The sequence below is a fragment of the Labeo rohita genome, chromosome 11, assembly GCF_022985175.1.
Source record: "Labeo rohita strain BAU-BD-2019 chromosome 11, IGBB_LRoh.1.0, whole genome shotgun sequence".
NCBI lineage: Eukaryota > Metazoa > Chordata > Actinopteri > Cypriniformes > Cyprinidae > Labeo > Labeo rohita.
Genome location: NC_066879.1, coordinates 7,602,380 through 7,628,450, shown reverse-complemented (window position 1 = coordinate 7,628,450; position 26,071 = coordinate 7,602,380). Strand labels below are relative to the sequence as shown.

The 26,071-nt window shown below is 36.6% G+C and overlaps 1 protein-coding gene across 1 annotated transcript in view; it reads left to right on the top strand.

The window, feature by feature from the left end:
• Positions 1–21,365, top strand: part of LOC127173048 (ephrin-A2) — a 157,954-nt gene extending 136,589 nt beyond the window's left edge. The window contains exons 2-4 of the mRNA XM_051122669.1: positions 1,239–1,531; positions 13,652–13,717; positions 18,042–21,365. Coding sequence (XP_050978626.1) covers positions 1,239–1,531; positions 13,652–13,717; positions 18,042–18,160 — 478 coding nt within the window. The 3' untranslated portion in view covers positions 18,161–21,365. The remainder of the gene's footprint in view (positions 1–1,238; positions 1,532–13,651; positions 13,718–18,041) is intronic.
• Positions 21,366–26,071: the final 4,706 nt, after the last annotated feature.

Genomic DNA, 26,071 nt, shown 5'->3' with positions numbered 1-26,071 from the left:
AGTATATTTGTGAATAAATAATTCATGGTATTTGTGAAAAAATACTTTTTATCTTTGAAAAATAAATTTTTGAAAACAAATGTGTATACTTGTGTATTCTAGATGTAAGGAAAATATATGAATCCTTTTTACTTGATGGTTACACCACATTCATTTTAATATATTGTGTCCTTCTTGCATCATTTGTATTTTTATAAAGCACAAGTGTAAAAGGTTTCAAATCTGTCGTTTATGAGATTCCATTGTACTATGAATGTAGGCAGGTTTTGGCACAGACCTTTCGTGTGTAGGCTTTTGTTGACCCTGTGCATTCTTTTGATTTCATTTCGTCTTTGTTTCACTTTGATATTCTGCTAAATTGGATGAAGCACCCTGGTATGGCTTCTCATAGTGTGAACACTTGATTTGAGTTTGCTGTCTTCTGTAGTGTCTGTAGTGAAGGGGGCTGCTTTGATGGTGTAGAGGATGGAGGATGGAGCAGGTGTGTCAACCGCACTGGTGACAAACCATTAGATTCTCTCGGCTGGAGCCGTTAGATCTTATTCATGTAATCTTCACACTGTGGACAGAAAAAAAAGGATCTGAAGAACTCAAGTTCGCACACGTGTGTGTTTTGCTGTTTCTGTCTACAATACATCCTGTATTCTTGGTAGGTGGAAACCACATGGTTAGCTAAGGCTGGATGCTATAAAAATCAGTATATAAAAAGGCTTCATATTCAGTAATGGAAAAATAAAAAATCACCAGGGTGAATAAACTGACTTGAGGGTGAGTAAACGATGACAGAATTTTAATTTTTCCTTTAAAGTGTCTTCGTCTGCACATGAAGTCACAGTTCCACTGAAGCAACTGCAGTTCCTGCGTCTCAAGTCATACCTTCCTGCAGGTGCTCAATTTGTGTCTAAATTGCCCCAGCCAGCAAACCCATTTCAGAAGAGCTGGGCTGTAGCCAGACTATGTGAAAACCCTTAATGAAGTGGCTTTCTCTCTCTGAACCCCTGTCAATCTCTGCTCATCCACTTCCACTTGGTCATTCCAGTCAGTTCGGCCCTTAGCTCCAAGTCCCTCTCGACCAATCCCATCCTGTCACATACAACATGGAAAATATCTCCACTATGAGTGACAGGAGCTACTAGCAATTGCTCTTTCGAGTTTTGATGTTGCATTCTCAATCTTCGGCCTGTCATTGTGATAACTTTTGCAGACCTCACATAAGTTGTTTGTGTTTTTTTCCTCAGATTCTTGCATGGTGAATACACAGTTGAGGTGGCCATCAATGACTACCTGGACATCTACTGTCCGCACTACGAGGACCATCTTCCTCAGGAGCGCATGGAGCGCTACATCCTTTACATGGTCAACTATGACGGCTACACCACCTGCAACCACCACATGAAAGGCTTCAAGCGCTGGGAATGCAACCGCCCGATAAGTCCGAACGGACCCCTCAAGTTCTCAGAGAAGTTCCAGCTGTTCACACCCTTCTCCCTGGGCTTCGAGTTCCGCCCAGGCCATGAATACTACTACATCTGTGAGTAACCTCCTCCTTTCTTACTCTAATTCTTCAACTTCGAACCCCTCGTCTGCGTTTTCCTGTGACCAGGTGTCAGAATGGCCCTAGGGTACAATCACTCACTGAACTGATGGTTCTTGGGTTACAGGAACTGGGGTGTAGAGGGTAAGGAAGACTTGATAAGGACGCGCAGACTTCACAACAACATCTGATCAATAACGTGCCACACGGTTCAGTCTGCCGAAACCTGTTGTGTGCTCTCTAGAGACATATGGCTGAATGAACAGTCAATCTTTGGTTAATGCTAGAAAGATATGGTTTATGGAACCAAATGCAAAATGTAACCGAAACTTAAAATTACAGGTTACACATCTTGCATTTACATAAAACAAATGTGTCATGCACAGTGTTGTATATGAAGCAGGATATTGTTTGTAAAAGGCTGGTAAACAGTGACTTATCTACAGTAGCCGGGTTTACCAGAGTAAACAAAGAGTAACATAAGTCTCCTGAAATTTGACATCGCTAGAACAACACTCAAATTTTTCTTCTCTCCTGGTGTTTTTCTGAAGAATGATTTTATCAATTTTGATGAAGATTGAAGGAATGGGTCTCCACGTCAGCAGAAGTTAAAAGGATCGTACACCCTCAAAAATGAATACTGAAATCACTTTCTTGTCATCCCAAACCTGTATGGCTTTCTTTCTTCAGTGGAACATAAAAACAAAACAAAAACAAAAAAAATGCAGAATGTTCTTGCTGTATACAGATAAAGTGAATGGGGACCAAGGGCTGTAAAATTCCAAAAATAACTAAAAAAAAACAAACAAAAAAAAGCAGTATTACTATGCAACTATAAAAATAAAATAAAATAAAATAAAATAAGAATCGTCAGTTATAAAGCTTGACATCCCCTGGTCGCCATTCATTTTCATTGTATGCAATACTTTTCCATTTGTGTTTCAAACAAAGTCATACAGATTTAGAATGAGATTTTAATTTTTTGGGTGAACTACCTCTTCTTTAATTAAATGGTTTTTATCTACGGCATGCATGACACTAAAAAGTTGCGAATTTAACTTACATTGGAATGTAAAAATTGGAATATCACATAAAACATGCAAATAAGCAAATAAGCATGTTTCCATCCAACAAGTCAAAGAGAACAAAATGTCACTTTCTGGTAAACTGACACTATTACTACACTGTAAAAAATAAAAAACACAATTTGTTGAGTCAGCTTAAAATAATTTGTTACCCTGCTGCCTTAAAACTTAAAGTTCAGTCAACTCAAATAAGTTTAGTCAACTTGAAATGTTAAGTTGTACTAAGTAACAACTTAGATATTTGTGTTTGCTAAACTTAACAGATGGGTAAGTAACCCAGCTGCCTTCAAATTTTAAGTTGATTCAACTCAAATATCTAAGTTGTCACTTAGTATAATTTAACATTTCAGGTTGAATAAACTTTTTTTGAGTTGACTGAACTTAAAATTTTAAGGCAGCCAGGTTACAAATTATTTTAAGTTGACTCAACAAATTGTTTTTTACAGTGTAGGAAAAGTATGAGAAACCACTGATTATAGTAATTTTCATATGTAATAAATTACTTGTGCCTCAGAGTGAGCAGACGAAACACGATAAATGTAATTTTGGAGGTAGATGCCTGCTGTTTGGGACAGTTCTGGGAGGCACTTAGAAATACTTTGACGACAGACTTTGCTAAGGCGTTTCAGAATGACCATAACAACATTTCAGATGCTGGTTAGACGGGTTTTGCCATCACATTTTGCCGTCCCATAGCGCAAAGTCGCATGACTTTTTTTGATGCGTATGGAGGAAATTATTCGACAAATGCATCTCCATCTCTCATTATTCACATTAACCCTTTTTCGCACAAGTCTAAAACCAACTCAAGCGAGTTTTGTAATTTAAAGGATTTTTATTCAAAATGTCGCATTTCCACCCCTTGTTTCTGATGTGATACTTCAAAATGTGCATAAAACAGGGTGATGGAAACATAGCTACTGTTCGCATTCTTCTTACTGCTTGCACCAGCATACAGTTTTGTCACATTTTTTACCAAATTTCCTCAGACAGTATCAAATCCACTGTGCATTAGCAAAGAACTAGTCAAACTTTTCTTTTTTTTTGACTGTAACGCTTTCTTCATGTGTCCATGTTGACACATACAACATTTCTGCACAGTAGGGAGCATGTTCTCCAGAAAGCTGTGGTCTTTGTTGCATTTTGCTGCAGCATGCCAGGTGGACCACTCTTTTCCAGTGCTAGCCACTGTAAACATATCAAAATGGTTTAAAAATCATTTATTCCTGTCATTTAAATGTTTGCCGTGCTCTATTGCGTTAGTCAAGGTCACATTTGGTGCAGTTGGAGCTGGAGACATTTATTATAGCGATCTGAATGTCTAGGAGTTTAATCAAACGGGTCAAGGCAGAAAGTCCAGTTCCACTGAACTCACTTGGGAGCAGAGTTTGGCAGTGTCCTGACGTCTCCGCTTGATGAAAATGTCAATTTGTTGAATGGCATGTGCACTATTAGCCGTGCACTTTGCTGCTCTGGGTGAGATCGGTGCAAAACCAGTTACCAAGGCCATCATGCGTAACTGTCCAAATTATGCTGATTGGTCAAATCATATTTAACAGAAGGATCCTGATGGGGGTAATTGCATCCACAGCTTCTGGGGTGCCAGCCATTACCATTTTTCAGATAACAACAGCTAAAAGCCATTAACCTGGAGGGGGAGTTTTTGGCTCGGGATGGTGCCCGGACGACAGGCCTGACACCTCGTCCTCTGGAGGCGGCCCGCCCACCGCCTCAAGGTCAGGCCTGCGCCTGGCCCGGACGAATCGAGTGGGGTTCTGCTTTATCCTCCTCTTTCGCTCTCACTTGCATGACAGGGGGGAATTTGCCGGGGTGCATCTGTCCCTGTTTCACTAATGGTCTTGTGAAAGGTGTCCTTTGGCCTGATAAAAAGGGCTCCCGCTGGGCACAGGCAAAAGGAAAAGGCTCAGGGCAGCACGCAGGATGCATTAATGAGGCAATTTCTCCTCTTTTTTGTTTTTTTCCTCTCTTTTTTATTCTCACTTATGCTTTTTTTCTGTATGTGTGTGTGTTTATTCCCACTTTTAGAAGAGAGAAGGGACTTTGAGAGCAAAGTTTTCGTGTGATAAAAGAATGCAGCTTTTTATCCTAAACGAATGCAGCTCATTAAGTAGAACAGCGTGATTTTTACCGCTCACCCTGCTTGCCACATCCCGGGTTGCTTTAGAACTGGCCCTGTGCCCTCAGAGCTCAGCAGTTCAGAGGTTTGGGGCTCGGGGGGACGCAACCTGTAGCTCTGCTCATGACTATAAACCTCCCATTGTGTGTCGGGACACCTGATCCTAAAAGCATAGTTACACAAATTGCTCTTTTGAAAGCTAAAAGCACATTTGTCCTAATAATCGCTGAAGAGTCATTTCTAATGGTTCGTGGCCATCTGCTGTATCTAACAGCCGAAGATTTAGAGGTTAGAAATACTAAGCAGGGTTTAAGGTTAAGTATGAAAATCTGAGGGCTTTCTGTGCTTAAAGGAGTAGTTTTGCCTTTTACTACTAAAAAAAAACATAGTTGGTAATGCTAACTTATCAAAACCTCCTGGTCGTAAAGAGATGGGTCACCTGAAAATGAAAATGTTAGTCTAAACCCAACTCAGTATCATGTGGAAACATAACTGTTTTATGTTTTACACTAATTTCAAATAGTGATAGATTCTATTTACACTATGTAAAAATAGCACTATTTTCTTTGCAATAATATTAATTAAATGCTATTTATACTACTTGGTGCAAGTGGCAAATATTTGCACCTCAGTATTGTAGGACATTGTATTTAGGGCCTATGATTTCCGCGATGCGGAAAACGCAGACGGAATCCAGTCATAAAAACGGAATTTACTGAATAACCCAGAATGTGACGGAATTTGAATGAATTAATCAAAAGTAGGTTATTACACGTAAACACTACTATTACTATAACTACTACTAATATGAAAAATATTTTTTTTGGGATATAATCACTAAATGTTTTAATTTTAATAGTAAATTCCCCTTTGTTTGCCAATTGTTTTTTTGTTTTTTTTTGCTTAATTTTCAATAACTAAAAGATAAATGAAACCAATGTTTTATGCCTTTATAAACCTTTATTAAATTGATGTGAAATTTCTCAGTTTTATTAAAATAAAATGCCTTTCTGATCTGATATGTGGTGTGAAAAGGAGGAAGAAAGAGTTCCGTCAAAAGGCGGATTCGAACTCGAGTTGATTACGTCAAGACATCACTGCAAAGTGCTTTATCACCTACATTACAACATGCTGTTGTTCAGCAGGCGTCTTTTGTAATGTTTCTTGTCAACCACACATTCAAGGGTGGAGTTTGTGTAAATAGCCTCTGCCAACTAAACAGGCTATTTGCACAGTGTGTAAATAGGCACTCAGAAAAACGAATCATGAAGGTCCAACCCTTACACCACTTCTGAACCAAACCCTTATTTGGGCGTAGGCAGATTATACAAAAGGTATGAATGAGATACAAATTTGTCAACAATTTCCCAAAATTGAAAATAGTTCTGAATTGCCATGTTATCAAGTTGTCCAAACCCCTTTGGCTTACTTTCTTGAGTAAAACAAGACATAAAAGCAGAAAATTACAGTAGAAGAATGTGTGTTCTGCTCTTTGGCATACAACAAAGGTGAATGGAAAACAGACACTGCCATTGCCAAGCTCTAAAAAGAACAACAAAACCACCATTAAGTATAAATATCATTCACATTCAAATATGGAACATCAAGAATCATCAAAGCAGGTTTGAAATTGCCATTGGCTCTTAAATGTCTTGTTCCGATCACATCAATGCTAGTTTGAATGTGCTGAAGTGAAAATAAGATTTTATAGATGTGGCAGACATAAATATGGACAGAAATTTTTGTCTTTTCCTTTAAACAAAGCTAATGTGTGGCTGTGGCTTTAGAACACTTTGAATACAGTGCACAAGTCCTATGTCCTACTTTTATGGTACTTTTGGTGTTTTTTGCAACACATTTATTCTTAGGGATAAACCCCTTGAGATGCATCATCTTGTTTTCAAGGGGTTCCTAATACACAAAAATTAGATAACATAACATAACAACAACCACATCATTCAGAACAACAAACACATGAAATATTAATATTAAACTAGCACTTGTAGGTATAAACAGATATATCATCTAAAGCAATTACAAGAAGTTTAAAAACAAGAAAACTATTTTTAAACACATAAAATAGAGTCAAAGATCGTACCATTTAAAGGTAGATTATTCCAAACTGCAGGAGCCTTATACCTAAATGTTTTTTTTCCCTAACACTTTCTTAACTAAAGAAGTAAGAAAAATAATGTGCAGAATGTCTTAATTGATATGAAGGAGAATATAATATCAAATACTGATGTAAATAATTAGGATAATTAAAATGTATGCATTTGAAAATAAATAGCAGCCAGAATATGCATTCTAATATTGAGTGGAGACCATTTAAGTACATAATACATAATACATAATACAGTAGTGTCTATCAAATGAACATCAAGTTGCAATGCAAGGTTTTTTTTTTTTGTTTGTTTGTTTGTTTGTTTGTTTTTTTTGAACATTAAAAGTAAAACAATTTTTGATGCAATACACTGATTCCAAAATTAATCTTACGAAATATGTAGTCAATGTGAGGTTTGAAAGAAAATTCAGGATCCAGCCATAAACCCAGATCTTTAATTTGATCCACTCTATACAAGTACATACCATCATTATACATTATTGTTACATTTTTAGATTTTAATTTAAACATATGATTTGTACCAGAGACCATGGTGTGAGATTTATCTTTATTAAGTAGTAAATTATTAGAATAGATCCAATCCTGCATAGCATTAAAATCTGATTGGAGTATATTTTGAATTTGAGTTAAGTGCAGATTTGGAAATCATGTATTGTCAGCATAAAGGTGAACTGAATTGTGCGAAATAACTAAGGGAAGATTGTTAATAAAAATAGAAAAAAGAAGAGGACCCAGTACTGAGCCCTGTGGTATGCTTCTTCCATGAGTAAAAAAATCAAATTGTTTCCTTTCGATGACCACACACTGTTTTCTGTTATGTAAATAAGAATTAAACCACAACCAAAACAACCTCAACTTATCAAGAATAGATAATGATCAACTAGATAAAAGATAAAATATCCCCTTTAAGGTCACCACTCTCTAATGCTGAATTGTCAGAAGTGAAATGAACAGGTTTGACTACTTTAGTAATTTCAATGAGAACAAATGTTAATGTTTAAGCATATAATATTATTCTAGAGAATTGTGTGCTTCTGATTTTACAGCAACAGTTTTGACAGGACCCTTTTCTATTCTAACATGACAGTGCCTTTGTGTATAAGGCAAGGTTAAAAAAGAAATGATTCAGTCAGTGTGGAAGACTTGACTAGACTGCATAAAGCAAAGTCATAATACCAGCTGAACACCTCTGGTGTGACTTTAAATGCAGACCTTGAGCCAGAAACTCATCATTTTAGACACCTCCAAAACTGTTGCAAAAGAGATGGAAATACAATTTTTAAATACATGAATTATGTTTCCATCTTTGTTGCCACAGTTTTGGAAATGCCTTTTTCTGTTCTAAAGAAGGAGGTGTCCATATAGTCAATGTACAAGTCATTAGTGATGGTGATGAGTTTTTGGCTCAAAGTCGGCTGGGATTAGGACTTTGCTTTCTGCAGACCAGTCAAGTTCTTCCACTGACTGAATCAATCATTTGTTTATGAACCTTGCCTTATACACAGATGCATTGTTAGAATAGAATAGGTTCCTGTCCAAACTGTTGCTGTAAAATCAGAAGCATAAAATCCCCTAGAATATCATTATATGCTTAAACATTAGGATTTGCACTCTTGGAAATTACTGAATTAGACAAACCTGTTCATTAGAACCTGTTTATTCAATACTTTTGGCAATATAGTGTACATCATTAGTCAGCTTTAGAAGAGAACTAAATTTTTAGATTTTTAGACATTATAGACATTTTCTAAATACTTTGACAGTAACACAAATTATCGATATTGGTCTACAATTTTGTGGAGCAGTAATATAATCTCTTTTATAAAATTAGATTAATACTCAAAAGCATGATATACTGTAGTTTCAGTTACACTCTCATTAAATGGAAAAGAGCAGTCCACTGAAGAAATTCAAAAGGCACTGAAAATGAAAACCGAGACCGATATTCATTTTTGAGTAAACTACTCCTTTCAGTTTAGTGTGATTCGTAAATGTGCTGCTAGCCTGACCCAAAGCAGGCACAGGGTGTCTCGAGTGGGTATCGCTTCAAATATCATGCCTGTCCTGGAAATTGAGGTGGTGGGCGTCACAGAAATGTCGCCAAACCAGCAGGGCGTCCCAGACCTTCCTCCCATCCATGGGACTTTGTCACCCCAGTTGCGAGGGGAAAACGGAGACAGAAGAGGGTCAATCGAAGAAAAAAGAAAGGAAAGAAAGAACCCAGGGTTCAAAGTTTGCACTCTGGGCTGGGTGTTTCTTATGCCTGTCCTGAGCTGTTTTTAATGCAGTCCGCCCTGTCGCTTGGTGCGAGACCCGCTATTGTGCACCTTTTGTTCCAGACAGCGGCCTGGGCTGAGAAGTACTTAGTCTGGCTATTCATCAGACGAGGCCGTCTCCTCCTCCAGAGAAGTGTTTGGCTACTATCAATATTGTTGCTGTCATGGCCCCTGGGGTTATGAGGCAAAGGGCTGTGCCACGGGGTTACTGGGGGGGTGACCAAGGCTTAGTTTGGTTATCCCACAACAATAGAGGATGTCCATCACCTTTGGGTCAACCCCGCCTCGACCCACCGGAGAGGGTGACTGAGTGAATGGCAACTGTGACGTTCTCACAGGCCTGTGTGCTTCAATACAGCCAATGGGAATTTCAGAGACTCCCAGCACACACACACACACACACACACACACTTAGTATGTCAGATCTATGATAGCCCTCTGTATATATAATCAAGGAAAAAATGTTCAAAAACCTAAAATCTCTTTTGTTGTCACTTTTCTTCATGCAGACATAATTATAGCATAAGTTCATTTTTGTGAGAGTGTTTATTCAGTTTGATCATTTCCTTTTACCTAAATACATTTTAATGGTCAAATGTGTCATTTTTTAAATGTTAAAAGTTTCTTTTATCCCTGTTCAAAGACACAGAGTGAGCCAAAGTAAACTATTTTTGGTTGATTTCCCTGAAATGTGTAAACACTGTCTCTGAGGCACTTTCAAAACATTTCTTTGTTTGTTTGACAATTCTAACCAGCCCGACATAGCGAATGATGAACAGAATTCAAAAACAGCAACACTGTAAATATTACTGCAATTTAAAATAACTTCTATTTGAATGAAATCATAATATGACGATTTGATGCTCAAGACATATTACTTATATTTATCAGTGTTAAAAACAGTTGTGCTACTTAATCAATTTAATGCATATTTGGCTTAACTAATTATGTGAGTTTGGGGCGGAGCTAGTTGTGTTTTTCTGACCAATAAAAGTTGTGGTGGAAGTCTTTGAAAAATCTGCGTAAAACAATAGTTTTTCCATTTCAGTTGGTGATGCTAGTAGCACAGAAGACACTCTTGAGCTTTTTTTACACCCAATTTTAAATTTTTATTAGGGCTGTCAAACGATTAATCACGATTAATTGTGTACAAAATAAAAGCTTGAGTTTGCCTAATATATGTTTGTGTACTGTGTAATTATTATGTATATATAAATGCACACAAATGAATGTGTATATTTAAGAGAAATGTTATGTACAAAATATTTTTTATTTCTATATAATATAAATTATATACAAATTATAATAAATACATATACTCGTAAATATTTCTTAAATATATTGATTTTTTTTTGTATTTATATATACATAATAATTGCACACAGTACACACACATATATTAGGCAAACTCAAACTTTTATTTTGTACGCGATTAATTGTGATTAATCATTTGACCGCCCTAATTTTTATATAATATTTTACAATATTTAAGTAGATTTCAGACTTTCTTTTAGTACTGAATGATACTGTATAATTTCCACATTTATGTGCCATTGTATGCACATGGTATTTCAAAATAATTTCGTATCTGAAAAAAAAGACTGTTGTGCTTGTCCAAAAAAGACATTGTAATACAAAGCTACTTTTCATACTTTTTTGTTTACAGTCTTTAAAGTGCACTATAAAATGCAGTACAAAGAAATTGTCTGAATAACAAAGTGATTTCTTTTGCTCTGTTCGCTAAAGTAAAATGTAACCTTATATTCTGAGATTGTAATTTTTTTTTTTTTTTTACGGCATGAGAACACCATGTGCCAATTTTACGTCTACACACTTAAGAACACCTGTTAGAGCTGAATTCACCCAAAAGAAGCTTTTTGTGCAGAACGCATCAGCTCTCCATTAGCTGAGCCGCTGAGTGATTTGTGGTAATTGCTAAAGGAATTTTTATGTATCTGAAGAGCAGACTGAAAACTGTTTCATGGCAAAAATCGTGATTTGTTTTCCATTTGCGATCTTAAAAAAATTAGCCAAAAATCCATTTGTGTGCTTTTGAAGGAGATGAGGGGAAACGAGCGCCAGAATGAAGTTACACTTTCAATGGAGAACTGACTCAAAGTGCTTTCTGTTAGCCACGTGTAGTGTGTAGTGTGTGTCTGTGTGCAGGATGAGAGAGAGAATGAGTGAGGGACTCACATGGCAGAGTAATGGAAATTTGTTCATTGCTCTCAAGGCAGATGTTGTGTCTGGTTCAGAGAGTACAACAGCTCCTCGTTGCCATGGTGTCAGTAGATATGGCCTTACCAATGAGACTGAACCTCACGTGTGTTTACCGTCAGAACACCACATGGCCTTTGTCTTGACTTTTTTCTGTCTTGCAGTGCTATAGAGCACAACAGTACGCTTTCTGGAATAAAAAGTGAAAATCTACTAGCGGGGACTAACTGGGTCATGAAATAACCTGAATAAAGGAGCAATATCACATGAGTAGCAGTGTGATATGGCTGTTTATCACAACCTGGTCTCATGGTGAAAACGTACCTGTGGGAACATTTTCGCAAGACTCGAAATATGTACTAATAAGTACATATCACTGCAATTTCCAACTAAAATGAACACTAGAGTTGTTGAGGGGGGGTTAAAAGGCTCCCAAAGTAGCGCAAGACCATATCCCATATCAAAGGTCAAAACATTTCATTTCCATACCTAAAATGTATTTTTTTACAATCAGCCTTGTGCAGATTGATTATAAACAGAGTTAAAAGGCTTCCTACTAGTGGCCTTCACAAAATTTTACATCTTGCACAGTTTTATCACAGGTAGAATGAAAAATTTTTTAATACAAGCATTTCAGTCAAATGTAATTTATGCAATATTTCAAACTTTTAACCCATGGGAGAAAATCAACCCTTCGCAACAGTTTAAAATCAGCCAAATTCTGTGCAAAAAAAAGTTTGGCAATCCTGCATCCAACACAAGCTCCAGGAATCAGATTTAACTGATCATGGGTCAAGACAAAAGTATGGAGAGATGACTGACAAATCATGCTGGAGGATTTGCTGCTTAGCAGATAACGTGCTCATATCTGATCTTGTAAGATGCTCCCTTTATACAGAGTGCGTGTGATCACGAAATTGAAAGTGAAAGTGAATAGCCGCTCATTCAAAAGGGATTTAAATACTCTGCATACCATAGCGGCTCCCTGATGTACGAAAATTATATTCAATATTAGAATGATTGCGTGAGCAGGCGGTAATGGCCCGAAATTTAGCCAGAGCGGGATCAAGAAAACAGTCCCGCGTAGGGCTTTAATACAAAAATGCACACAATGAATAGCGACTGTTGAAAGCAAAAGCCGAATCCCGGACATTTTGGGCGATTTAGAAATCCCGCCCGGTCGCATTTTGTTAGGTTCAAAAAGAGGACATGTCCGGAGAAAAGAGGACGTATGGTCACCCTACCTTTGTGGTCTGGACCAAATGAACCAAACAAACTGAATTACAAGTGTGAACACACCCTTAGAGGTATAGCACTACTCGAAGGACATTTCGAATCAGAACTGCGGTGACATGTACAAAACCAACGTCACATAAAATGTACCGTATGTATGTTCAGCTGTTCTGGGGAAAACCCGAACACACTTTTAGCACCTCTCAGTGGACATTTCTGTTGGAAACTGCAGTGATATTTACCTATTGGTAACATTCTCGAAAACGTTCCCACAGGTATGTTTTCGTCATGAGATCAACACTGCTGTGATTCAGCCATAGGCACAAGGCCAGATTAAAATTACATTAAATATAACACTTTGAGATTTGAATTGCCAAAACTATTTGCTCTGGAACAAATAATAGATTAATGAGACCAAAGACTGTCTGTTAGATTTACCCCAAACGAATTACACCTCATGTTTAACTACTATAGAGACATCAGAGCCAGCGGCAAATTCCAGAAGATCTGGCCAAGGTGAGGCTGCTCTTGGCAGGTTCATGAGCACTGGATGCCCGCTGATGCCCTAGAGCTCACATCTCCAAAAGAAAAAATTCAAATAGATGTTGTCTCTATTAACAGACAGCATATTTGAAGTCTAAAAAAGTACATTCTGAACTAAAAAGTCTTAAAACTACATTTCTGACAGACAAACAGTACTATGTAGAAAATATACTGCTATGTAGATAATTATACTGGATTTGGGTATCCGCCATGACACTCACTGTGAGGAATAAAACAAGTGGAGTGATACAAATGGTGAAATGGTTGGAATTCTGATATCACTAAAATATCGCACTCCTCTCAGCCAATCAGATTCAAGGACCAGAAAGAACTGTTGCATAAACCTCAGTGGTTGGGATAGTTGGCCGCTCTGTGATTTGGGTCAGCCATTAAAATATTATACTTCAAAGCCATTTCTAAGTAAATCATGTCAGATCACATTGATTTACCAGTCTGTGAGGAACATTAACAGTAATTGTCACTTTCTTTATGTCTCCACAGCCTCACCACACCCCAACCTTGGTGGGAAGCCGTGTTTGAAACTGAAGGTGTACGTCAAGCCTACGAGTAAGTATATCCCAGTGTCTGCTCTCTGTCCATTTATGTTATTTATAGTGACACTTGCAAATCAGTACCAGGAATCTTACATCCCAGTCCTCATGTCCAGCTTGATTTAACCCAGCAGGTCAACTCTGGGAATTTCGGGGACACCTGTATTAACTCCAGTGATGGGTGAAATGCTTAGCTTTGCGTAATTTATGTTCAGGAACTTCGTTCCCATTGCTCTAGACCTCCACTGATGACTAAGACAGCTTGTTTTATGGGGCTGAAGGTTTTATGGGGTCGATCATTCATGATACCAGAAACGGTGGAGCGATAGTGTTGCCCCTCGGGGGCACTTGCTGTAGGAAGCTATTCATCTCACACAGGCCAGATAACAATCAAAAACGTTGACCTGCAACTAATCAAGCCTAGCAGGTCCGGACGCTAAGAGACCTGCAGGGGTTCCCACACACGAGCCACCGACACCAGGATAGCCTGCAGTTAAACAGAAAGGCCTTGGTTTGTTTAACCCCTTGTCACAGGTAGACGTGCCAGCTATGGGTTACACCGCTTAAATCATGCTCCCTCATGACTGCGAAGTGTCAGGCGCGTCCAGAAAATATGTTCACTAAGCTAGGCTTGAATTTACAGCCTTTGCATTCTCATCTAGACCTGCTCAGCATCAAGAAGGGCTTCAGCCTGGAAAATGGTCAGAAGTAAAACATAGGTGTGCTGCAAGAGGTGGCGGCATTAATAAATGCTCTCATGGTATTTTAAGTAAACTTGTTTAGATGAAAAAGCTTTCATCTAAACTTGTTTAGATGAAAGGTTCAGTAAGGAAGTTTTCCCAGTAAGGTTGAGAATGCAATCAATGAACGCAATGTGATATATATGTAAATATAAGACAAAACACATATAGGGACATTTTTGCACCAATATCTTGAATTTTAGGGCATAACTACGTTTGTGGAGTCGTTGCCCTGCATCATAATCTTTTATTATTACTTAGAAAAGTATTCTAACCAAACTGCTTATTAGCATATAAACAACTTTTATAAACCCAAATCATGTCGACCAAGTGTTGCACAATCAATATGTAGGGGGAAAAAAATCATCAAACAGAAAATTACATCATAGGTTGGACCTCTCCAGACCCTCATGACTGTGTGTCAAGGTAAACAGATTTCCAAAAACATAAGACAACATAAGGTTGTAAAATGTGGGTAGACTCATCAAAACCTTTATGATATTCATTAATAATTTTAATATTTGTAAAATAAAAAAATATGTGAAAATAAAAACTTTCAATAAACAAACAAACATAGACATTTGTACATTGATATAGGTGTTCTGCTGAACATAAAAAGATATTTTGAAGAATGTGGGTAACCATCAGTTTATGGTCCCCACTGACTTTTATAGATTTTTTTTCCATGATGTGGAAGTCAACAGAGTCCAGAAACTGTTAGATTGCCCAAATATCTTCTTTTGTGTTCAACTGAAGAAAGTAAGTCATACAGGTTTGGAACGACAGAAGAGTGAATAAATCATGACAGAATTTTAATTTTTGGGTGAACTGTCCCTTTAAACTTTTTCTAAAAGTTTTCAAAATCATATGAAACCAGCGAGAATACAGAGTATATTTCTAAGAACTTGTAATGAGGAATCTAAAAAATGCAGTTTGAGATTCCTTCATGTTTATGAAATCATTAAAGAAAAGTGAATCTGAATCGCTCATTAAACTCCTTACAATTCCCATCCCTATTTTCCAGAGTCATCATTTAGGGGTCGTGTAAGTTTGGAGGAGAAGCCTCAGCTCATATGACAGCCCATTAGTGTGATGTAATTGTTAGCAAACAGAAGTGTTCCAGAGAGCAGTTCAGACAATCACATGCAAATTGAAATAACGATTCACCTCTCACTCTATCATTTATCTGTTTACAAGAGCACTTGTGACTCCATCCAGCTTCTCTGAGATAATGTACATTGCCTTTCACAGCGATTAGATCTCGTGAGAGTGAAAATCTAACTGAAGTTTACTTGATTGTTCGAATTGGAATTCATGGTTCTCAACCTTTGTCCACCACTGTGCTTCAGAGGTGTAGAGAGTTGTTGTGAAGGCCTGGATATTGTTTCATTGGGGTGTGGGCTTTGGGGTGTTTTCATGAAATATTTATATGTGCATATCCAAGATGGAGAGCAACGAAAAGAACAACAGATGCCTGTCAGTGAAAAGCTTTATCATCCGCCGTGACCCCTCCGTGTCTTTGTTTATTTTCCTAGTCTTGTTGTGGACACAAGGGTTAATCTAAACCCCAGACTCCATTTTAATGTCTGTAGGGATCAAGAGAAAGGAATTGTTGGACCTGAGACAAAAGCTCAATGAAAGGCAGGCTGGGAAAAAGAGCAAGGATGGGCCAGGGGCTAGAAGAGGCGGCGATGAGAGAGTAAAAAACACAGAAGCTGCATCCCATTTTACATAAACATGAGATGAAGATGTCCAAATCTGTGTAAATAGTATAGGTGTGATGAAGAAGGAATTGAAAAAAATGAATAGTACAAAAATCAAACAACAGCAAAACTACAAAATAAACTTTAAAAAGTGTATAAATCACTTGATTTTCTAAGCCCATTAAGTTTTAACAGACCCCCTAAAGCGTGCGGTGAGTTTGTTGGGGGGTAATTGAGAATGAATGGGGGAAAGTCATGTGAGAGGAGGCAATGCCTCCATCGCGATATGATTGGATATGACTGGTTATGTTTGACTGTGATTGGTTCATGCAATAAATCCCGCCTCTTGTGTTTATGTGCGTTCTGTGCATGTGAATCAGTCTGAATAAACAATATAATGGCGTTTAGGAAAACTAATTTTAAAAAGTAAGTAAATAACTCAGACACTTAGATATAACCACTTTGTTACATCAAATGAAGACTTAAAATGGCCTGAGTAATCAGCTTGGTGAAATTTAACCCTTAAAGACCTAGGACATTTTCGGGGCACCTGCAATTTTCTCTGTTTTTTCAGACCTATTCTAGCAGTCAGCATCAAGTCCTATATATCATTTTAAACAGGAGAACTTGACGCTTTAGTCTAGCTATTTTAAACTCCCAATTTTCCTTTTGTCTTCTCTAAGAATTAATGAATTTCTAAAAATTTCAGAAAATCGCAAGCAACAATTGGAGGTTTTTTACTGTGTACTCAAACAGAATCTCATGAAGTTTGGATTTTTTTCTTTAGAAAGTTGTATTGGTGTTTTACACTTCAAAATAAAATTTTATCTACATATAACATTCCCCAAGCAAGTTATAGCCATTTATTGCAATATTGTTATAGGCGCTTTTCAGTGAAAAAGAGGTCTATTTAGTTTATTGACAATATAGATCTGTTCAAAAATGTTTAGGAAGTACAGTAAATGGAAACAGTATTATGTAATAACAAAACAGTAAAAAAATAATAGTCAAAGTTTTTTTTTTTTTTTTTTAGAGAAATATATTTTCAATCAGAGTATGAACAACAAACACAAACAGTGCAGCAAGTAGTGAAAATTGTTCAACAAATATACAAACAGTGCAAATGATTCACAAACTACACACAAAAAGGAGAGAAAAATATACTGAGTGTAACAAAAAAAAAAATAGTGCAAATGATCTTTAGAAGCTATATTAGAAGAATTACCATAATATAACAGCCAAATGAATCGATCCCCTAGCTGTATTCACGTTTTACCGGGACGGCGCATAGCCACGTGAAAACGAGTTCCAGTGCGTTATCCCATATTTACTGCTGTTTCATCCTTGTTTTTGTTTTGTGGCAAAGTGCTCTGTCAAGTGTTTTTCTATGCTTTTCAGAGAGTGCTGTCATGCAAATGTGTTGATTTGTGTTTGTTTTCATGCACACACGACGTACTTACTTTCACTTTGAGGTCGTTCAAATTTCCAAAGAAATGCTAATTGGTGGTTCAAAAGTCCAAAAACTACGTTTATTGGTTGAATAGATGACAGTTTGAACCAATCTGGGAATGGGGGTGGGACTAAGCGTTAAACAGTCGTTCCTGCTTGGCTGAGAGGAATGAAATACATGCATTGGTTTCCTCTGATGAATCAATGCAATCACGTTCACTACGGAGCCTCTAAATATCCAAATAAGACAAATATGATACTGGATAATCTCAGCTTTGTGGTACTTTTTAAAGCATTCAGATTGGATGAGCGGTTCAAAAGTTATTAATATTTAAGAACAATAGTTATTTTTAGCCACAGGCGGCTGTCTCGGTCTTTGAGAGTTAAAGCCAAAATATATGGATTATGATTACTAATGTGCAACTGTTTCTTTTTTTTTCTTTGTCAGATGACTCTCTGTATGAGTCTCCAGAGCCGTTCCTGACAGATGACTCCAGCGGCGGTTGGGCATTAACGCCTAGTCTGTGGCTCATGCTTCCGCTGCTTCTGCTCCTGTGCCCCTCATAGCATTATAACCCTCTGAGCCTGGCCACGCCCACCCAACCTGCCCCGCCCCATCATACATCACGATGACACACCCCACCCCTTCAGTTCTGGAGTCCAGCCAACAGACATTGATCCTCACCTGCTCCTTGCACTGTTGATATGGATTTTTACCCAGCCTGCAACCCTGCAGGACATCAGCTAACCAGCCCTAATTTGCAATGACAATTAAGCCCCACCCAAATGCCCAAATTTGGGCGTTCCTGCATAGGCGACTGACAAAAGAGACATGTGAATTGGCTAGCTATTTTGAGAGCGCTCTATTTTCTGCCAACATCCCACCATCATCTGCGTGTCAGGAGACCGATTCAACCGACTGCCATCTGAATCGCTCTGTTTGTCTGCGTTAACCACCTACCTGAGCCTTCACTGTCATCCGAGCTCAATTTTCACTTTTGTGAGCGCGTGTGCGAGTGTCTATGCTCGTGTTTGCGTGTGTGTTTGTGCTATGCCGATATTCGCATATGAACAGATGTACAGAGCAGTCACAGTCCCTTACAAAATTACTAGAAAAAACGCGTTCCATTACTGAGAGAAGAAGACAATTCTATTTGTGAATCTGCCAAAGACACTACTTAAACTTTTTTTAATAAGGGGAGTGGGGAAAATACTGGCTTTGGTAAGAGATTACATGCAACCATGGAACATTTCAGGCTTTTAGAGTCAACGGAGGGGAGTCACAGACGACAGTGTAGATTTTTCTATTATGATCTTTTTTTGTCATACAAAAAAAAAAAAAAAACAAGAATGTTGCGTAGATTTAAAAAAAAAAAAAAAAAAACATAGTTAAAATGGCCTTTTTTTCACTGGTGCTCAAGCTGAAATGAGTTTGTCTGTTTTGAACTGCAACAAATAATTTTCTTAGCTGGTATTTTTGACTTGTTTTCTGGTAAAAATATTAAAAAAAAAAAGTACAATAAGTTACATTTACATTAAAAACAAACAAAAAAAAAAATTGTAAGATTTATTATTTCAAATAGTACCTTTACATTGAGTGACATTTTATTTACCCTATTGGAAAAATATGGAGCCCCTAAAGTGGCATTTACAGGGAGAAAAAGAAAAAAGACGAAAACATTTTTGCATGTGCACAAGAACGTTTCGAAAATGAAACATTTTCTCATTTGCTTAGACAACAGAATCACAGTTCTGTTCTGTTGTGAATTAGATTCATTGTTTAGATTTATTCTTGTTGTTTTTGTACACATGTATCAATGAAAAATAAATAGTATAGGATTTAGTGAAAAAAAAAAAACTCTTAGTAAAAACTCAGAAACTCTTAGTAAATTCCACAAAGTTACAAAGAAACATCATGCAACACAATTTAAACATGACATTTTTAAGTAAAAAGACTAAATAGAATTTCTTGTAAAACATACTCCAATGCTCTTTGTTGTTTTACAACTTCAAAAAATATTTTTTGGCACTTTAGGGGCTCCATAGTATGGAAGTCTGTTCCCGTCACTAGTTGCGTAATACAAATAGACAATTCTGACTTTTTTCTCACAATTACAAAATATTAACTCGCAATTTTTTCTTCAGAATTGTGTGATATAAGCTTAGAGCTAGGAGTTATAAATCCAGCATTGCTTGATATAAAGTCAGTATTGCGTGATATAAACTCGCAATTATGAAAAATAATGTCAGAATTGTTAGATATAAACTCACAATTCTTACTTTTTTCTCACAATTGCAAGTTTCTGACTTTATAAGACACAATTGCGAATTATTACGTCAGAATTTTAGGATAAACTGGCAATTCTGAGAGCATATAAGTCTTTTTTTCCCCTCAGAATTGGACTTTATAACTCACAGTTGTGAGTTCACACCTCACAATTCAGAGAAAAAATTTGAATTGCAAGAAAAAAAGGCTGAATTGTGAGATATAAACTCGGAAATGCGAAAAAAAAAAAGTTGAAATTGCGAGTTATCTCGCAATTGTGAGTTTATATCATAATTCTAAGGAAAAAAGTCTGAATTGCAAGAAGATGTTTTGTTTTGTTTTTAAGCATAAAACAAAATTTTTACGTTTGAGGAACAAAAGTATTATTTCAAACTCATCATTTCAAAAAATCTTACATTGAGGGACATTTCATGTAACCTTTTGGAAAATTACAGTCTTAATATTTTACACAAACCTACACAAGACAAAAATACAGATTAAGAGAATGTATTTCTGCAGTGTATACAGTGCCAAGTGGAAGAGGGGTGTCTGTGTCGAAGAAGTGTTTGTTGTCAGGTCAGCTTTCTAACTTCCGTCCCAGCCTGTGTCGCTCTCTTGTTCTCTTTGTATCTGCCTCTCTCTCTCTTTCTCTCTCTCTCTCTCTCTCTCTCGCTGTCATTTTTGAATGTGGTCTGTTCTATGTGCCGCCCCGTCACGCATAGATCTCCCACACTTGCACTTGCTCCCTTTATCCGTGCTGAGGAGGGCCGCTGAACGAGAGGCCTCAGGACCCTGAGCGCCCGGTCACTGTGACATCGCTGTGACATCACAGGCTTCGGCGTAAAGACTGACGGACCGAGGCCTTGCACTGCAAATAGAAACGCTACATGAGACTCCATATGAGGGATTCAAAATCCACATAGCACTTCTGCTTTTGAGACAATTCCATGAAAACAAAACAAAAAATGAACAGAAAGGAGAAACTATAAAGATGTGGGAATATTTGTGCGTTGGAATTGTTATGTGACTGTAAAAATATATGTCATGAAGATTTCAAGGCAAGCCGGCATGGATCGTCTACAAGAACGAACAACGTTTTTTTAAATGTTTGTTGGAACTTTTATATTTTACTTATTCCTGTGTTATTTTTAACTTTTCAAAAGAGCAGCAGAAATTATTCATATGTGATATGAAATTATAATGTAGACCCTTGAATTATTAGAGCAACGATGGTACCAGTTCTGCAGTTACATGAGTCTAGACGAGTCAGATGTTGCTGTTGTTGTTGTTGTTGTTTCCTGCTTGTATCACGATGCATTCTGGTACATGTAGTCCTGAAATGTTCTCTTTTTTTTTTTCTCCAAGTGTTACTATGAGATTATTTTTATTTGTTAATCATGTGGATAAAACATATTTTGAGTTCCTATAAAATGTTCAAATGCTCTGGCAAAGGACAACTACAAGAAAAAAAGGAAAAAACTGAAATAAAGCTTTTTGTTTAAAATACACTCTTTTTTAATGATTAGGAAATGTGAGTTTGAAAGCTTAAATTGTGTTTATATATTATTATCAATTATTTAAACAGGGAATCATCTAAATTAACACTAGTCAACTATGGGGTGCCACAAGGATCTGTTTTAGGCCCTCTGCTATTTTCAATATACATGGCCCTTGGTAATATTATTAGAAAATATGGGAATATTTTCTGTTGTTCAATTGTTCTGTTGTTCTTCAAATGATCTAAGCTAACAATAAGACAAGAGATTTGCATCGTGAAAAAAGCGCTACACAAATCAACATGAATATATCCCCCACCCCCTCTATTTTAAAATAAAGGCTTTTTTGCTTAAGTTTTTATATATCAAAGAACATTTGGGGGGAAGGGGGATCACAATTTCCACAAAAATTTAAATCAGCACAACTCAATATTGATAATAAGTTTTCTTTTTTGTGTGTCACACCATAGGACATTACGTCACACTAAAGGACAGAAATGGTAGTTATATAAGTATTTCTATTTGATTTAGAACATGTCAAAGAAGAAAGAAAGTTTAATTTTAATTTTTAAGTTTAATTTCAATGTCAATGTGTTAAACAAAACAATTTTCATCAACAAAATTCAGGCTCTTAGTCAATCAGTATGTTACTGAAACTCTTCTAGCATATTTCTGTGTCCTGTCTCTTCTACTAATTTCTCTTCCTCAACTCTTTCTGTTTCAGAAAGTGACACTTTATAACAGTACAAGGTTTCTTCAAAAACATCAGAAAATAGTTTAAGTAATGTAATTCTCTCATTTAAGAACATGATCAAAAAAGAATAAACGAGTAAAGAATAAAAGAGATTTAATTATTTAAAACGCTTGTTAAAGAGACCTTGTCCTCCAGTGTCCACCGGAGGACATTTTCTGTTACACCACAGGACGTTTCAGCCTTTTGTGTCAATTAATGACCTTGCTATTCCAAGCTAACCTGTCATTAGCAGTTTGCAAGACACATTTGCATAATTTTCCATGATTATGTAGTTTAACATACAGTTTTTAATTAAAAAATGTAGTTTAGGGGTGTCACACCAAAGGACAACAAAACGTAACATTTTTGAAGTGGTTCCAAAAAAGTTCAATATTTGAACAATTCTGAGACAAACATTTACCAAGTGCACGTCAAGGGCTTGACAGCGTGTTTCAGTAACACAACCATGGGGTCCTTCAACTAATAAAAGTTTTTCTTTCTGGAATTGGCTGATTTAAAATTATGATATGGTGTCACACCAGAGGACACGGTTTTCAGAGACTATATATATATATATATATATATATATATATATATATATATATAATTTTGACCTTTGGCTTAAAAATGTTATATCGAATACATATCGAATAACACTTCAGCTTTTTTAACAACAGTTCCATGTAGGACAAAATATATATTAATTATTAATGAAGTATATTAATATTAATTATATTCATTTTTATCTTGTTGGACAGTGAAAATGCCATGTCACATCAACAACCCTAATACTTTTCAGTAATATATATATAAATCATGTCAAGAATGCATTTATGATGCCTTGAATTGCTCCCTCTGTAGGCAGCTCACTAGGTTTGTAAAATTTTGAGGTATCTCAAAACCTCAAAGACTAATCTGTTTCAGCATTTGATCAACATTTTTTACGATAGACGTTTTTAATCAGGGTTACTCGTATTTTGATAAAAGCAAAGGATCTCGGACCAGGCCAAATGAGCTCCAGAGACGTCTTCAAAGATAAGGTAATGTATCAATCACACAGAAACCAGACAACATGAAAGCTCTTCCTTTGGTTTTTATGTTTCTAACTTCTAAAAAAAAAAGAAAAATTGCAAGATTATCCGCCAATTTAGCCGTGTCATTCAGCAACTTAATCCCTGCTGGCCTTGTGACCCTCCAGGACTCTGAAAACTTCCTTTCACACTGACAACACATTTCCTCTTTCTAAATGTCTCTTTCTCTTCCTCTATTTGTCTCTCACTGACACACACGGACACCTTGCGCCCGAAGGCTCCACTATTTGGGAAGGGATGGCAGTAAATGCATCTGAACGGCTGTAGTTTGCAGTAATGTTTGTGAGAGTGTCAGAAAATGGAGGCTGATAGGACTGAGTGCTGAGCTTGGTCTCATGCAGCGATGGAAAGCACTGTGCAAGGGGAGTCTTACTGGGGAGAGATGGGGGTAATTGTGCACAGATTTGGACAATTTTCCCCCAATTTGGTATTATCTGTTTCCTACCAGACGCCTGAAACAGGAAATGATGGAAGATTCAAGAAAATACCCCTTTCCATGACACCAGGGCCTCCTGGAAATTACGCATCTTGAATATCATTCATAATACATCATATTATGACATATGAAGTATTTCTACATTAATAAATACGGTATGTATAAAAGGCTTATAATTCACCACATGGAAAATATTTTGTGTCAGTCAAATGTTAATAACATTGTGTCAAACCATTTGACTGTTACATTCATATAATATGAAAAGAAAAACTCAGCTCTTATTTCTAGAACAAACAGTTTGTTTATTTTGTTTATCTGTGTGGAACCGACTTTACGCACTCTTTTAAACAACCATTATAAACTTCAACAAATTATTCTACATTTCACACCATAGGCACCGAAGTCAATTTTTTAAAAAATGGTTTATTTAATTCAATTATCTGCTTTGTTTGCAAGGGGTCAAAGGTTAAACTTGCATGAAACACTGTGAAACTGGTTTTAAATAACATCCTTCCTAAAAATGCATATATATATATATATATATATATATATATATATATGCACACTATGCACAGTATGTGAATGTTCTCTATGCATGGAATATCTGGATGAGTTCACATTTGTACAAAAAAAGAGCAGTAAACAACTAGAAAGCACTCTGTGGAGTATTGTATCCCACGTTGCAATGCACTCTACATGACCTTACATTTAATGACAAGTTTGTCTTTTTGTTTTATCAAACTGCAGAGAGTTTTTTTTTTTTTTTTTTTTTTGGATTGTTTTTATTTACAAGATGGTAACTACAGTAGACAGCGCTCACTGAATTAAAAACACCTAAATGAGCTCATTAGTATTCATAGGTTTGTATACATAAAGCATGGCTCTTACACTTTTTTTTTCTTTTTTTTATCGTTTGGATAGATTTGTGTAGTCTCAATGTAATCTTTGTACATATGAATAGCCTTGTTGATGAACATGTTTAGAATCTTTAAAAGTTCATAGAAGGTTGAGTACATGCAATTCATAAAAAAGTAAACATTTTACCATTTATTTTACACATTTTAACATATTTTAGCAATGCCAATACGTGCTGTGTGATTCCTAAAGAACACATTCACAAATCGGTCAGTCATTGCAGCTCTGACATCATCAGAGTAAAATCATTGATTTCATTTATATTTCAGATGTGTTGAGTTTTAAAGCTGCACTTTTTATTTTAACTGAAAATGATAAAGATAAATTTTGCACAAGTAAATAAAAAACTTTTTCACAATGCACAATAACGCTTTATAATTCAAGCTGTCTAGTCAGGTTTTGTGGGAAATGTCAGTTTGACATGATTTATCGTTGCATCCTTAAAGGGATAGTTTACCCAAAAAATGAAAATTCTGTCATTAATTACTCACTCTCATGTCACTCCAAACCTGTAAGACCTTTGTTCGTCTTCAGAATACAAATTAAGATATTTTAATTTGTAATATCGTAATCAAAAATATCTTAATGATGATGAACGTCTTATTAAGTCGTAATTAATGACAGAATTTTTATTTTTGGGTGAACTAAGCTTTTATTACAGCACTTGGGTGCTGTGCTGGGAAATGCATTGACAGTTCTGATAGCTTATAGCCATAACTAATGAGTCATCGGATGCCCATTTTCCACAATTTGATATGATTCTTTCTTTAGGGAAAGTCTATAACATACTTTAGTTAAAATTTCTCAATGGTAGTGTAAACCAACACCCTTTTCACCTTGTCAAAACCAGCTCTGCAGACATCAACCCATTTTGTTGCATGTTGCTTTAAATGCAAATGAGCTCTGCTCACCCCACCCCTCTTTTCTGTGGGGTGAGAAGCTGTGCTCTGAGACACTGTTTACTTTAGCAGCACATTATTAGGAAAGGCGATTGCAAATCTGATTCATAAAAAACCCTTACACTCACTTCTGCTGTAGGTGAAGCTGGATCACGAATGATTTGCGTGAACATAGACGGATTTAGGTAGATCGGGAGGCGTATTCCCTTCACAAACAAAAGTAATCCACTGTGTCTTCTGCGGCTCAGGTGTCGGGAGTAAATGAGGACTACTATGTTCATTATAACATCCAACAACAAAACACCTCAATTGCTTAGGAGCCATTCTTGTCTACGCCCCTGCTCCGGCGTCAAAACAATGGCGGTTGGACTGTTACAGTTCACTCAGCGTGGATCTAAGGTAAGGCGGCCATGTCAATCAACTGTCGTGGGAGCAGCCTTGGTAGGTGTGACGTCACACAGACTAGAAGCTGAGAATGGCTTGATTTGAAAAGGGGGATATTATATTTATTATTATTTTTAAATAAAAACCACTGGGTGGATTTTTATCATTATACGGTGGATGGGTACACACAGTGCTAACACACATTTATGTTCAAACAACATGTAAAAGTAAACTTTGCATCCGATGACCCCTTTAAAA